Source organism: Caenorhabditis remanei, chromosome II (assembly GCF_010183535.1).
Source record: "Caenorhabditis remanei strain PX506 chromosome II, whole genome shotgun sequence".
Lineage (NCBI taxonomy): Eukaryota > Metazoa > Nematoda > Chromadorea > Rhabditida > Rhabditidae > Caenorhabditis > Caenorhabditis remanei.
The window spans coordinates 6,881,718-6,895,591 of record NC_071329.1 but is presented as its reverse complement, the minus strand read 5'-3'; the positions used below and the strand labels follow the sequence as shown (position 1 = coordinate 6,895,591).

At 40.7% G+C, this 13,874-nt stretch overlaps 3 protein-coding genes across 3 annotated transcripts; 2 read left to right on the top strand and 1 right to left on the bottom strand.

The window, feature by feature from the left end:
* Positions 1–1,423: 1,423 nt before the first annotated feature.
* On the bottom strand, positions 1,424–2,617 carry GCK72_004953 (uncharacterized protein; the record flags this gene model as incomplete). The annotated part of the gene is made up of 4 exons (XM_053724963.1): positions 1,424–1,627; positions 2,113–2,241; positions 2,295–2,405; positions 2,501–2,617. 4 exons carry the CDS (start codon positions 2,615–2,617, stop codon positions 1,424–1,426), a joined length of 561 nt encoding a protein of 186 aa, XP_053589157.1.
* A 1,219-nt stretch (positions 2,618–3,836) lies between these two features.
* Positions 3,837–6,094, top strand: GCK72_004952 (uncharacterized protein; the record flags this gene model as incomplete). Its single annotated transcript, XM_053724962.1, has 9 exons — positions 3,837–3,883; positions 3,936–3,967; positions 4,018–4,128; positions 4,178–4,275; positions 4,326–4,397; positions 4,440–4,628; positions 4,742–4,873; positions 5,163–5,962; positions 6,007–6,094. The coding sequence occupies 9 exons, from the start codon at positions 3,837–3,839 to the stop codon at positions 6,092–6,094; spliced, it is 1,569 nt and encodes a 522-aa protein (XP_053589156.1).
* Positions 6,095–9,843: 3,749 nt separating this feature from the next.
* On the top strand, positions 9,844–13,866 carry GCK72_004951 (uncharacterized protein; the record flags this gene model as incomplete). The annotated part of the gene is made up of 8 exons (XM_003117197.2): positions 9,844–10,514; positions 10,569–11,702; positions 11,781–11,988; positions 12,042–12,364; positions 12,414–12,604; positions 12,652–13,409; positions 13,460–13,650; positions 13,704–13,866. The coding sequence occupies 8 exons, from the start codon at positions 9,844–9,846 to the stop codon at positions 13,864–13,866; spliced, it is 3,639 nt and encodes a 1,212-aa protein (XP_003117245.2).
* Between the last annotated feature and the right edge of the window lie 8 nt (positions 13,867–13,874).

Here is a 13,874-nt window from a genome sequence, read left to right as displayed (position 1 = left end):
TTGGAGAAAGGGGGCAACAGAAAGAGAGTTTTCCGCGCGGAAAACTCCTTCCGAGTGAAAACGATATTCTCGTGCTATTTGGATTTCGACATGAAATGAATTGGGGAAAAAAGTGAATGGAGACGGGAAGCTTAAAGTAACAATGTGGAGTTTTGAGTAGGTCAAGAACAAGCTGAACTTTGATCTGGATGACGGTATTCACGTAAAGAGAAGTTAGGTATAGTGACTTGAGATGTTGAGGTGTAGGTCTGAAACAGCGCTTTCTTGAAGTTCAGAGATGGGCTCAAGATTCCACGCTCCAGCTAAAGATCCAAAAATCAACGGGTTTGCCAAGATCTGTTAGTATATTGCGAACAAAACCTAATAAGTTAGTATGGGCAACACGACTTGGTGGAAGAACTGGAGCTATAAATTTATTTGAAAGTACCTGAAGCATTACAGTTTCTTGAAAATTTAAGCAAAGGCTATTACCTAGATTGAACTCAGGTTACTGTTATCGAGGTACCTGAGCATTATTACTGAAAAAAACTATCTTTACGGAGTAAAGTTTCTAAAAAGCCTCATTCTCCTGAGAGCTGAAGTCGTGAGAATTCAGATTCGGATTTCAGGATTTTCCCAATGTCAAAGCGAGCAGAGACACAAGAGTTTCCGAGAATAGAAGATTTCAGTTAAAGTATCAAATTCTGTTAAATACTACAATTAAATCTCAATAACTTGACTCTGTTTTTTCTAACATTAGACAAAATCCACAAAACATATCAGGAACCTTTTTTCAAATTGGAAAACTTCAAAACTCTGGGCAACTGTGTACCAGATAAAAAATTAACTAAACCAGTGTTGGAAAACAAAAAAGCAACACAATTTTTTATTTCCTTTCGAAATCCGAAAATTCCATCGAAAGAGAAAAGTGTGTGTGCCGCCGAACACTATCTGATCTCCGTACATTCTCGTTTCCTCTCACTTTTTTCTTTCTCTTTTTGAGATAAACAAAACCAGCTAACAACTCTTTTCATTAGCCACCCCTCCCACCCATTCATCTAAACAAGGACTCTTCACTTTATACTGCTCCTCCTCTGAACGGAAACGACCGGCAGTCAGACACAGAAAAACAAATAAATAGATGACAACTGGTAACTGGAGATTCTTTATGTGCGGTAGGCTGGGGGGTTCGGGGACCAGTTTCTTGTCCGGTTGATGTTTAAACATAACCGAATAATCTGTTTGTCGATGTGGATGTACTTTTGGGAGGAGTGATGCTCTCGGATTAAAAATACATTACACGTGTTTTTGTTACTATGCAAATGTGCATAATTGAACTTTACAGAAATTTATATGGATCAACAAAGAAAACAAGTATAAATTAAATATTTATTAGCACCATTCAAACTATAAAATTTTCCACATTACAGTAATAAATCTGAGATTATACAGTAAGCTTCTCTGTAAACAGAATGGCTCTCAACATCTGTCTCATCACCAAATCCAGAATATTACTCATCTCATCGCTGACGGCAGACACAACGAAATCACTGAACTCTGAGAACATCATCTCAGTTCTCGCTTTTCGTTCGTTTGTTCCCATTTTTGTATTCTTCATCGCTTGGAGATGGACTATTGTGTAGTGGGTCTGGGATCGGAGTGGAATTACTTTAAGTCGTGGGATTGTGACAGTTTGTGACAATTTTTAGGTAAAAAAGAGATAAGTGAGAAGAAAAATAGCTAAAAGCTGAATTCCGTTGACATGAATTGAACGTGGTCACCTTGGTATGGTTTTCATTGTTTCAGGTGTTCAAGTTAAAAAGCTTTTTTTCTAGAAATTGGCAAGGTTTGATTGCTGAAATTGAGAGGTATCTAAAACTGGTTTCAGAACTTTCCTTACTGGAACAAAGAATGAAGATAGAAGAATTCTAATTTAGAATTTCAGAGAACCAGTATTTTGAAGTCTTACACATTATTTCGAATGGACTTTATGCAGAATAGAAACGCAGATTCTGAAATCCAACAGTTTCAGTTCTCAATTTTGATACATTTCTTCATGAAATTCTCAAAAGTGGTTATAATCAAACTCGATTTACAAAATTTACGGATAAATCTCCAAAAAAGTCTACTCACCTTCTCTGCAATCTCCTGTAACCTCTCATCTTGTGCCAATTTCAGAAGAATTGACTCTGCCTTGTATGCATTATAAGATTGTTGGACTTCTGTACGAAGGGTTCCCACCAGAACATCCAATTCTGTCATCTGGAATTTCATATTCTTTTGTAATTTCTAAGAAATCTTTTAACTAATCTCACCTTCCTAACTTGTGCAATCCCTGGAGTCCTATAAATTGCCATGAACTGTTCGATAGCTTCTGATGTGGCATTGATAAGGAATGGAGGTTTTGGAGCGGGTTCAAGAGTGACCTGCAATGAGAAAAAGGATAAGTAAGGTCTTCAAATTAACTTCAAATCTAGGGAATATTTAAAACATAGAAAATAAGCTTGGATTGATAGCGAACCTGATCAGTTCGATATCCACCGACCTCGTCCAAATTGAATTGTCGTACATCGACAGTCGTCGTCTTCTTCGCAGTCTCCACAAAACCTACGAAGAAAGGGAGAAGAAGGAGAAGCATAATTATAATAATGAATAAAACTAATATCTGGATATATAATCTCAAGTATAAAAGGTGCAATACAGAGCACACAACAATACGTCAAAATGGTTTAGGCGTCAAGGTCTCGACGCGGAAATGTTTGTGTGTTGACACTCTGTATATTCGATATCCGAACCGTTCCGTAGTGAGAAAGAGATACTCTTTCACTCTTGTTACTGTTTTCAAATGAAACTACAAGGATGGAAAGTTAGAGGAAATGTGCTTTGTACATTTTAGCAAGGTTCCTGTATAACAAAAGAGCAATAAAAATTTTTACAGGAGTCTTAACAACATGTTTTAAAATCTATAATAATTGTATTCGATAAAACCAGGAAAATTATTCTAGAACGATGGTGCCTTTACCAGAACTTGATTTGAACACGTTTGAGTCCAGATTTCTGTGAAAGAAGACCCGATCATCTTGTCGATGGCCGTTTTCAGTGCAAAATAACAAATTTTGATTACGTTGTGCGATACTAAGAACTTGTTTGTGAACTCTTTTTTTTTTAGAATAGATTGTTCACTTCTAGAATTTCATTTTTGTAGTTGACAATTTTGTTGTAGAATGCCTTCCAACCTAGATATATCTAGTGTAAGAAGTTTCCAATTTTCTTATAAGGTGTGATATTAGCACGACATGCTTCTTACAACCGCTACCGTAACAATAGAAAATTGAGTGCGAAATTAAGTGACTCAGAGAAAAAGAGACATTTCTCAAGAGGATTTCAGTGGAACGCAGTTGTAAGAACTGTGTGGGGTTAATTCAAAAAGTTGCCAAATACCAAAATACAGTTAGAGAATTGAAAAACACATTTCAAAAACAGTTTGAGTTCCTGTACATGTTTTAAAACCATAGCCAAATTTAGGCATTTCGCTCTGAAAACAACAATTCTCGATTGTTCTCCATTGAATTGAGACATCCGGACACACAGACCCACCGACCATCTCATCAGCAGCTATCCAAAAAGATTAAGCCAATTCATTATCCTTCTCCAACTTCCAATTCCCGAATACTTATGTCATCGCTTAACGCATTATTCTCGTCGTCCACTCATCTGTCTCCCCTTTGATATCTTTTCTCCAAATAAAAATACAAGTTGGATGGCATAACTTGTTACTGAATACACAGATACTTCTTCTTCTCTTTTCTTAGAGATATCAGTCTTTCATTCTGCCATTATTCCAATTCTGTTACATAATGCGATGGACATTGATTTTGGTGTTTTGTATTTTGCATGTTCACAGGTAAGATTAATTGGGTTGACTGGAGGAAACAATGAGTTTGGTAAATTTTCAGTTTTCCCAAAAAGAAGACGCAGGTTTATATGGGTGAGTCGAGTTTTTCTGTCTGTGTACATGTGTGTCCATAACCTTTCCAGCCACCATCGATCTGGATACTGATCGGAAACGTCACGTAGATCCAGAAGTTGTACTGGATATCGGGTCCCAGCTGCCACCAGTGAAAACGGTGAAGCGGAATGTAACACAAGGTTTGAAGTTTGTCTTTTGGGTTCTTATTCTTCAAGTTGCTTATTCCAGCACCAGATTACGGAGACTATGAAGATTATGAGTTGACAGCCAAGCCTGATGAAGTTCCTACGACTATTGGACCCTTGAGAAGGATCAATGAGAAGGAGGTAATTTTTTATATCGGTATGTTTTCAGTTTCTCCAGTTTTGAATTTCAGCCGGCACTTCTTGATTCTCAATTCAAACCACATATCAAAATATCTATGGAAAATAAGAAAAATAGTGCTGAGGTTAGTAAAAGTATAGACATTTGAGCATTCTCTGGATTCCAGATCCGAGACGAGGTTGCTCGTCTAATGGGTGACCTTCATCGAGAAGAACTCACACTCCGAACTACAGTAACCAAAGAGGACATGACACCGTCAACTACTCCAGTTGACATGATGTTATTGGGTAATGAGACAATGTTCTTCAGTGATGAAGAGGGATCTGGGGAAATGGTTGAAGACGAACTTCTGAATGTAACGGCGTCAACTCAGAAGACAATCACAACTACTAGAAGACCATTGTTGTTCACCACATTGATTCAGGAGGTGTCACCAGAATAAAGATCTAAATTAATTATGAGTTATAGGTAAAAGCAGTGGGAGTGACCGCCCGTCCGGATCCGTTTGAGCACTTGGATTATGATTTGTCGGATCATAGCAATCTAAAGAAACCAAAGACTAATGTGAAAAAGACAGTGGAGAAGCAGAAAAAGTTTAAGGTTAGTTTTCAAATTGTTCAGGTTTTTAGCTTGTCACGTCCAAGTGAGAGAGGCAGAGTAGTCAGACACTCTAGCTTCTCTGCGCTTTCTCTTACTCCACTTAAAGTGGCTTCCGTTTGAAGAGTCAGATCTCAAAAGCTAGAAAAAATTATGAAAAGTTGTGAACTGAAAACATTTGAAGCGATACTTGTTAAAAAACAAACGGTTTTTGAGAAAATCGTACAGTTGTTTAAACATTATGGACACTCAACGTTTTCGTTTACCTCGATTCCCACATTATTTATTCCAGCTCCACGGTGGTTTTGTTGGAGCTACTCAAACTGCAAACCTCGTCAGACCTACCCGACCTCTCCAAAAGTCCATAAATCGCCGTCCTCTTTTAGTCCGCCCCAATGGAAATAACCCGGATCGGAGAAAAAATCTTAGAAAAATGAAGAAAATCGAGAGAATGCGTCGTGTCAAATACCTGAACCATCGAGTCCGCGCTCAGAATCGAATGCGTCTCCGAAAAGTTCTCTCGAAAATGTTATTCGGTCCACGGGATTCTGATGTGACATCTTCAAAGCAGAAGTCCACAAAACTGAAATTCGTCGGATCCAATGGAGTTGTAACTCCACATCCGTTCTCAAGAAAGAATAACAGGAAACCACAGATTGAATTCCACAAACGAGACAAACGAGCGGTTCCAGAGTTACAGGAGATTGATGATTCTGGAACAGGTGCAGGGGGAGCATGGGGAAAAGATTCGAGTGAAGATACAGTACCAATCAAGAAGAGCATCATTGAGTCAATTCATTTCGAGCCCCATCCCTATTATCATTTGAGAGCACAACCTATCGGAACTGAAGGGAGGACTCAAGTGGAGCCGAGTCGGTTGATAAATGAGGATCCAATTGAAGAAGAAGATGACGTGGCACCGGAAATCAATCTTCGTGATGCATTACCTATGAAAAGTGGACTCGTCCAAGTCACTCTAAAACAGCCGAGACGTCTCAAAATGGTCACATTGAAATCAGTGAAAAAAGTGAGTAAGAAAGAGAAGAATGCGAATGGAGTGGCTCTGGTGGTACCTTCCGCTAAAAAGCCAACGTGAGTGTCCTAGAGTAGACTATGAATGATTTTGGGAATTTCAGAATGTTGGAATTGCTGATCGGTGATTTTCTGCAAAGAATACCGCCAACTGCTCGGAATCCGTATTTGAATGAGGAGCAGTGGTCGTAGTTTTTTTTTTTTTTCTGAACATTTGTTATCAGTTTTAAAGTGCAATAAATTATTTGTTTATTTTTAATTCATAGAAAAGAGAGGGGCCGACAAATTTTGTAGTGTTTCAAGAGTGTTCACATTGAGAAAAGATGATAAAGACAATTCTGCAATTGTTCTCTACGGTGTGCGAAAACCGATTGAAAACCATTAAAAAACGAATCAATAAAAAAGAACCGAAAAATCGACATAAACTTTTCTGATTCGAATGCTTTCTTCTAGAAATGCCCGTATTTCCTAATCTTAAACTACCGTACCTCTGTCTTGAATGCCTACCGTAACCTCAGCGCGTCAGTTTACGTGGAGACGTGTATTCCACGTGGTAAAAAGTAGTTTTTCTGGAGCCGGTTGGCCTTTCAGAGTTAGTTCTGGTTTTAACGCTTTGGCTACTGACGAGGTTTGTGTTTTCATCGTTATTTTATTCTTATTTCTTGCAATAAAGCATATTTATTGTAAGAAACTGTGTTGTTGTCGTATGTTTCTATCAGAACCCGAACACCCCCGTATTTATACGTAGGCAACTATTGAGTCACAAACGCCTTATGTATATGTAAACTGATAAATGATGAAAAAAATCATTGAATTCAAATCCCTCTATTCCCATTAACTCGAGTGCCCTTATTTGTTCATTTTACCCTTTAAGAAGTCATTAATGTTGAGAAAGTAGGAAAAGGGCAACCAATTTTAATTTTAGGCAAACAATGATACAGTACCGTTCAAAAGGTTGTAACCTTTTGGTTTTTTGGTCATAACTTTTTTCAAATTGGTCGGTTCGGTCGAAACTATGGGAAAACATTTATTGTAGAGATTTGGTTATGCAAACATAAAATCGGAACGAAAATTCATGTTCCACAATACCTTTGCACATTTTTGGAAAACTTTAGAAGACACTTCAAAGATAGAAAGTATAAACAGTGTTTTCGCTAGTTTTTTGATAAAACGAGACTTGTTCTCTCACAATTCAATGTGCCAACTTTATACTCTGTTTGTACTTTGAGCATTGAAAACATGTTTGTTTTGAATAGTGTCCGGCACCATGATGCACTTTTAAAATGCGGCTGACGGTGGCCTAGAGATCTGGGAAATCTGGATAATGAGAGATTCCTTTTTAAGATAGTGGAAGAGGTGGCGAGATCTTCGAGGAAACATGTCCTCCATGGCACTCTGGATCCGTGTTGCAGCGTAATAACCTCAGTAGCTAACCGCCGTCGTCCTTCATTTTGATTATTCCATTACAACGTATCATAACCATTCTTTCAATGTCAAAAACGCCAGACAGAGAAAGGTCGTGTGATTTCTGCTCTCTTCTAAGAAGCAATCAGAATCTAAATTTCATATTTCCGTAGACCTCACTCCTTGATTGACATACTATTACCTACCCTCATGTATCATTTTTTTTCTTTTTTTTGCTGCCTCCCTCTGTTTTATATCTTATCAGCAACATCATTGAGATCATTAACAACTAATTCATTCTTGCCTATCAAAGCGTATTATTCACCAGTTTCGACTCTAAAACCAACTAATTCTAATCTCCCAAGTAATTCCCAATCTCATGTATGTTTCTTTCCCTCCTATGTGCCAATCGATAGATGCCATGAAACAAAAAGAGACCACCCAGAAGATTCTCTGCGTCTCTCTCTCCCTCTCTTTTCTGCAGAAGAATTCGGTTCCTTCTGCATATCATCGTGTTGAGACCTACGTCTCCCTTTTGAAAAAAGAGTCGGGCGGTCTGCGTGCGCACTCTCTCTTTCCTTTCATTGTCTCAACTCTCTTTCCGCTTTTACTTTCCTTCGTACTCTATTGTCCCTAGCGTTCTCCGCACTTTCTCTGTTTTTCTTTTTTTTTTGTTTCTTCGGCATCAGAGAACTGGAGGACATTTCAGAACTGATATATCTGGAAAACTAGAAATTTGGACTAGAAGGGCTATCAAAAAGTTTTCAGCTACAAAAAAAGAAGGTATACTATTTGAATCATACAAATAACGGCACTGATGCCAAAGCACTGATTGACCTATAATTAAAAGTAAACAATTTGTTGGCATGTAGATCAAACTCAAAAAACATGCAGAAAGTTTTGATCGAATTTGATCTATTAGTTTTTTGGAAGGATCCTGAACTCCTGAACTCTTCATTTATCACCGTTTTTTCCTTTTTATTTCCTTTATTTTTAAGATTTTTCCCCCAAAGTTGAGAACTCATTCTGAATCCATGCTGTAAGTGCCTTACTTTTTTGTTTTGCGACCACCGTTTTCTTGTGTTTTGCGACCACAGTTTTCTTCTCAATCCGTTCCGTTCTCGGATATCTCAAGTTCAAAATTCAAACGAGAAAAACGTTCGAGTACATACATACTCACCGACCTTGTCGAGGGACCTTTTTATTCAAATTTTTCGTACCCAACCAACGGCGCCTTTCTCTCTACATATTACGCCACCCCACCACGGCATGAGTCGCCAACTGACAAATGACCCATTGGAAAAATCAATGACTCAACAACAAAAGGCACTCGCAGATTCCCTCGCTGCCAACTCGCTAGGCGGCGAGTCCGTTTTCGTTCTAAACTAGAAAATGCACTATTTCGAACATAGGGGTTTTAATCTTGAAATAGAAATGTACTAGTGAGCCATTCTTATCATCTATTCAGTGGCTCCGGGACATGTCTCGACGATTCCCTTGGCGCCCTTTCGTTAGGCGGCAACAGAAGTCGTTTTTCTTTTTTGGTCGTTGGGATTCCATTTTTCTCGGTTTCCGAATCTCTACCCCCAATTCCATTATAAAATTCTCACACCCACCTTCTCCATCATTCACATCTGCTACTCATATCGAGTTATCAAAAAAGAAGGTCACATTTGAAAATTCAAAGTGTAATAATAATAGTCCAACTCTACTCGCTCTAAGCTCCACCCACTAGCCTCGTGTTTACTCTACACCTTTTTCGTTTTGAGTTTGTTCTCTTCCCTTGGCTCTAGGTCCATTTCTAATCAGAAAACTTCAAAATAACTCTGATCCGTTGCTGCCCTACTCTGATGTTTGAGTTTTGTCGGAATCACCAAAGGATGATAAAACGAATTATTGTGTTAATGTATCCAATAATTATTTATGATGTCTAGTAAGCAAACATTTTTTGAATTCCATTCTGTCCTCAAGTTTCTTATTCTTCTGCTCCCCCGAATCGATTCTCATTCTCTCTCATCCCAGCTATCTAATCTAAACATAAGGATTACACCTCATCTGTTATGATGATCCCTTCATTGCACCTCGTCGGGTCATTAGGCGGTGAGAACAGATATAGTCTCCTCTAATACGCTACATTATGTAAGTAAACATAGGTTCAAATCTGTTGCGTCTCTCTCTCAATCTCATACGCAGATGAATGCCGTCTGCTGGAGAATTGCTCTGTACCATCCACCTGCCTTCACGACTGTTATTCACAAAGAGCAAACCCCGCCCCTTTATTGCCATTTTATTCTGTGACCGTGTCATTCATTACTCTCATTAGCTCTCTCGGTGATCACCGTGGACGGTCGCTTAATCGTTCTCCTCTAAATAATCGCATGACTGTTTTCCGGGTAGTCTTCGGCATATTTCCTTGCTCAGGTTATCCATAATCCCCCACTAATTGGTCTTCCATTCCAAGCTCTCTTACCTGCTTAATCTATTTACCACTCCCTTATATGACCTGTCAACAACATTTTCAAATTTCAGACCCGACAATGGATCTTCTCGATAAATACATGGGAGTCAGCGCCCCGAAGCCCCCAGGGCAGTCTTCTGGAGCATCGTCGTCAGGTCGAGGAGGTCCTCCGTCATCAGTATATCGTACAAATGTTTGGGGAGATCAGAGACGAGGTGCACCGCCATCATCATCAGGATCCCGTCCACCTCCATCTTCCCACTCATCAGAGTCACGTCCCCCATCATCTTACTCATCTGCATCACGACCACCACACTCTTCATCAGATTCACGTTCACACCAATCATCCTACTCATCTTCTTCAGGATCCCGTCCACCGCAATCCTCATCAGGATCACGTCCATCACCTGGAATCTCATTTTCAACTCCAGAAAGCCGAATGAAGAAGAGAGAGTACGATGATTGTGGAAGCGAATACGATTCCAAAGTGAAGAGGGAGAGAAAATATGAATCTCAACACAGTTCATCCAGCGAGAGAAAGTATGACACTCAACACATTCCATCTGGATCTGATCGTCACAAGGATTCGTTCTCTCCAATTACCAACATTCCAGTACGCATGAACTCCTGGAGACTCGACATCACAGAAATGGACGAAGTCATACAGAAAGTCATGTTCAAGACATTGATGATCATGTCGAATGGAAAGAGTTTCGACTTGGCCGATGGAATTGTCGCCGTGTCTGGAGAGTGAGTATTATCTTTTCTTGTCATGAGCAACTTTCTATTTTTCTATTCTTTCAGCGTCAATCGCCAAGTCAGACGTCGAGCGTTGTGCCTCATCTTCGAGTATTGGTTCAGACAAAATCCGCACCTGTTCAATGGAAACAAAAATCCCTCAGTGGCTGCATACGATGCGGCAGAGACATTCTATGTCGGATTGAGCAACATGCCAAATGAAATTACTGAGCAGAAAAGCATTTTGTCGGAGAGTGACTTCAGCATGGAAGATTGGGAGGTTGTGAGCCGCATCTTCAGACGACCTGACACAAAGTTCGAAATCACTGTCAAGTCTACCGGACGACTCTACACACGTGGACCAAATGCTCTCTCAATTGACAACCGATCGGAGCTGACTCGTTGTCTGGAGTGTGTGACCGATCAGATCGTGCACACCAACGACTACCTACTCTACAACACTGGAATTTACTCTTTGAAAGGAGGAGCTCTGTCGGAACCAGATGGTGTCACCGAGATCAAATCTGGATTCTCGAAGGTTACCAAAGTGATCACGGGAGATGACGACACGAAGCCACAAGCCGTGATGACTGTCGACACTGCACAATCCGCGTTCTTCAAGTCTACATCAATGCTCAAATTCTTCCACGCTAAGATTGAAGAGGCTAACGGAAGAGGTGGAGGTGGCCGAGGTGGTCGTGGTGGTCGCGGAGGACGTGGAAACTTTGGAGGAGGTGGACGTGGTGGATACGGTGGATACGGTGGAGATCGTGGTGGAGGATACGGTGGCGGTCGTGGTGGAGGATACGGTGGCGGTCGTGACAGCTATGGAGGAGGCCGTGAAAATTATGGAGGCAACCGAGATGGCCACCGAGGGGATCGTGATAGATATCGTGATGATCGTCGTGATGATCGTCGCGATGACAGACGTGATGACAGACGTGATGACAGACGTGATGATCGACGTGACGATCGTCGTCAGAACGACGACAGAATTCGTCATCGCCACGAAATTGACTACGATGATGAAGCTATCAAAAAGTTGGAGGAAGACTTCAAGAATGGACGAATCACTAACAAAATGTTGGACAATATCAGTCGTGCTCTCAAAGGACTCGAGTGTATTCCAACACACTTGAAGAACGTCAAAGCAAACCGAGGACTCATTATTGATTCTGTCGCTGACGAATCTGCAATTTCGTAAGTTTCAGGGTTCTGGGTCATCTCCTCGTCCACTACCGTTTTGAGACCTGTAGATCAACAATTTTTATATTTCAGTGCACGATTCGACAAAGAGGTTAAGGGGAAAATGACTTCAGTCACAGTTCATAGCCACTTCTTGGATACGCACGGCTTGACCATCAAATACCCGAACCTTCCACTCATCGTCTCAAAAAGGAGAAAGGAAGTGAACTTTTTCCCAATGGAATACCTCTTCATTGTTCCGGGACAACGTATCAAGCAGCAAAAGATGACACCAGATATCGTGAGTGTCTATCGAAGAAAGTGATATCATCTAAAACTTTCAATCATTTTCAGCAGCAACACATGACTGGTCAGAACAGCTCCCTCCCACTACAACACATTCGACAGAGTGAGACAATTCTTCGGGATTATCTCAAAATGAATGGAGGAAACCGATATTTGGACTCATTCAAAATCAAGCTTCAGAGCAAAGAGCCAATCAAAATGTCTGCTCAACTCCTCGCTCCTCCGTATATCAAGTTCAATCAATCACAAGCGATACGTTTGGAAGGAAAGGGAGTTCGATTCCCAACAAATGACAGAACGACTTTTGTGAAGCCGGCCGAGCTGAAAAGGTTGCTCATTGTCAGCTTTGACTACAATTTCAGAGGAATGGAGTAAGCTTTCGCTATAAACAAGACCTAATTATAAATTATGTTTTTTCAGTATGTTCGAAGAATGCCTGAACAGACAATTCCAATTGCAAGGAATACGTAAAGATCGGGATTACAAGTGTATCAAACAGCAACAGGATGTAAATGACGGTGAAGGCATATATAGACTGATGAAGAATGCGAAGAAAGATAAAGTCACGTTGGTCATCGCAATATGTGCAGAGAAGAAGCCAGAGGTTCACGGTATGTCTAGTGGAATATAGAACAAATAGAAACTATTGAAATTTCAGATACCCTCAAGTATTACGAAGAGAAACTCGGTCAAGTAACTCTTCAACTCTCCACGGAGACCTGTGACAAGATGTCACGAGGTGGTGGAAATAAGCAGACAGTCGATAATGTGCTCCGCAAGCTCAACAACAAGTGTGGAGGCACCAACTTCTTTGTCGAAGTTCCAGAACAGTACCAGGGGAAGTCTGTGTGCAGAAATGCAGCAGAGATGACTGGAAAGCTGTTCGAAGACACACAGTTTATCGGATTCGAGTTGTCACACACCGGAGCTCGAACCAAGTTCGAACAACAAAGAGCGATTCTCGATGGAGATCCGACGTGTGTTGGAGTGTGCTATACTCTCAAACGGTCGACTGAAATCGGAGGATTCTCGTATTACCAAGATACGCGAGTCCATAAATTACTGCATCTCAAAGAGCACTTCAAAACATGCATCAGCGAATACAAACACGCTGCTGGCAAACTTCCAAAGACGATTGTCATCTATCGTGTCGGATCAGGAGAAGGAGATTATGAGAAGATTCGCCTGGAAGTCGAAGAGATGAGAGAGGCTGCCGGAAGGTACGAGAAGGGATACAATCCAAAGTTCCTCGTCGTTCTCTCACAAAAAAATTCCCATGTTCGCATCTTTCCGGATCAAATCAGAGAAGGAGGAAAGGCGATCGAACAGAATGTTCAGTCGGGAACATGTGTCGACTCATTCGGATCTGCTCACGGGCTCATGGAGTTTATTTTGTGTTGCCAGACTCCAATGATCGTAAGTTCTTTCCGAATTCTTAGAGCTTTAAACTAAAATGTGTCTTCCAGGGAACCGTCCGTCCGACCCGCTACACTGTCATCGTCAACGATACAGACTGGACCAAGAATGAGTTGATGAACGCCACCTACTATTTGTCGTTCGGACACCAAGTCTCATACGCACCACCTGCCGTTCCGAACGTTCTCTATGGAGCTACAAATATGGCGAAACGTGGCCACAACAACTACAAAACTTTCACGTAAGTCTAGACATGTTCTAGTTTCAGTTCTCTAACTGTCTTCCTTTTTTCAGCCGAATCGGTGAGATGAAGGATGTCGTCCAAAGAGTCATGGACTCTCACAGGGACGTCATCGACCCATCGGAGATGAACGACCTCGTCACAACTGATTGTATTGATGACATCTCGAAGATGGTCAACCAGATGACCATTCCAGGTCGCAACTTCTGGGCCTAATCTCCTTC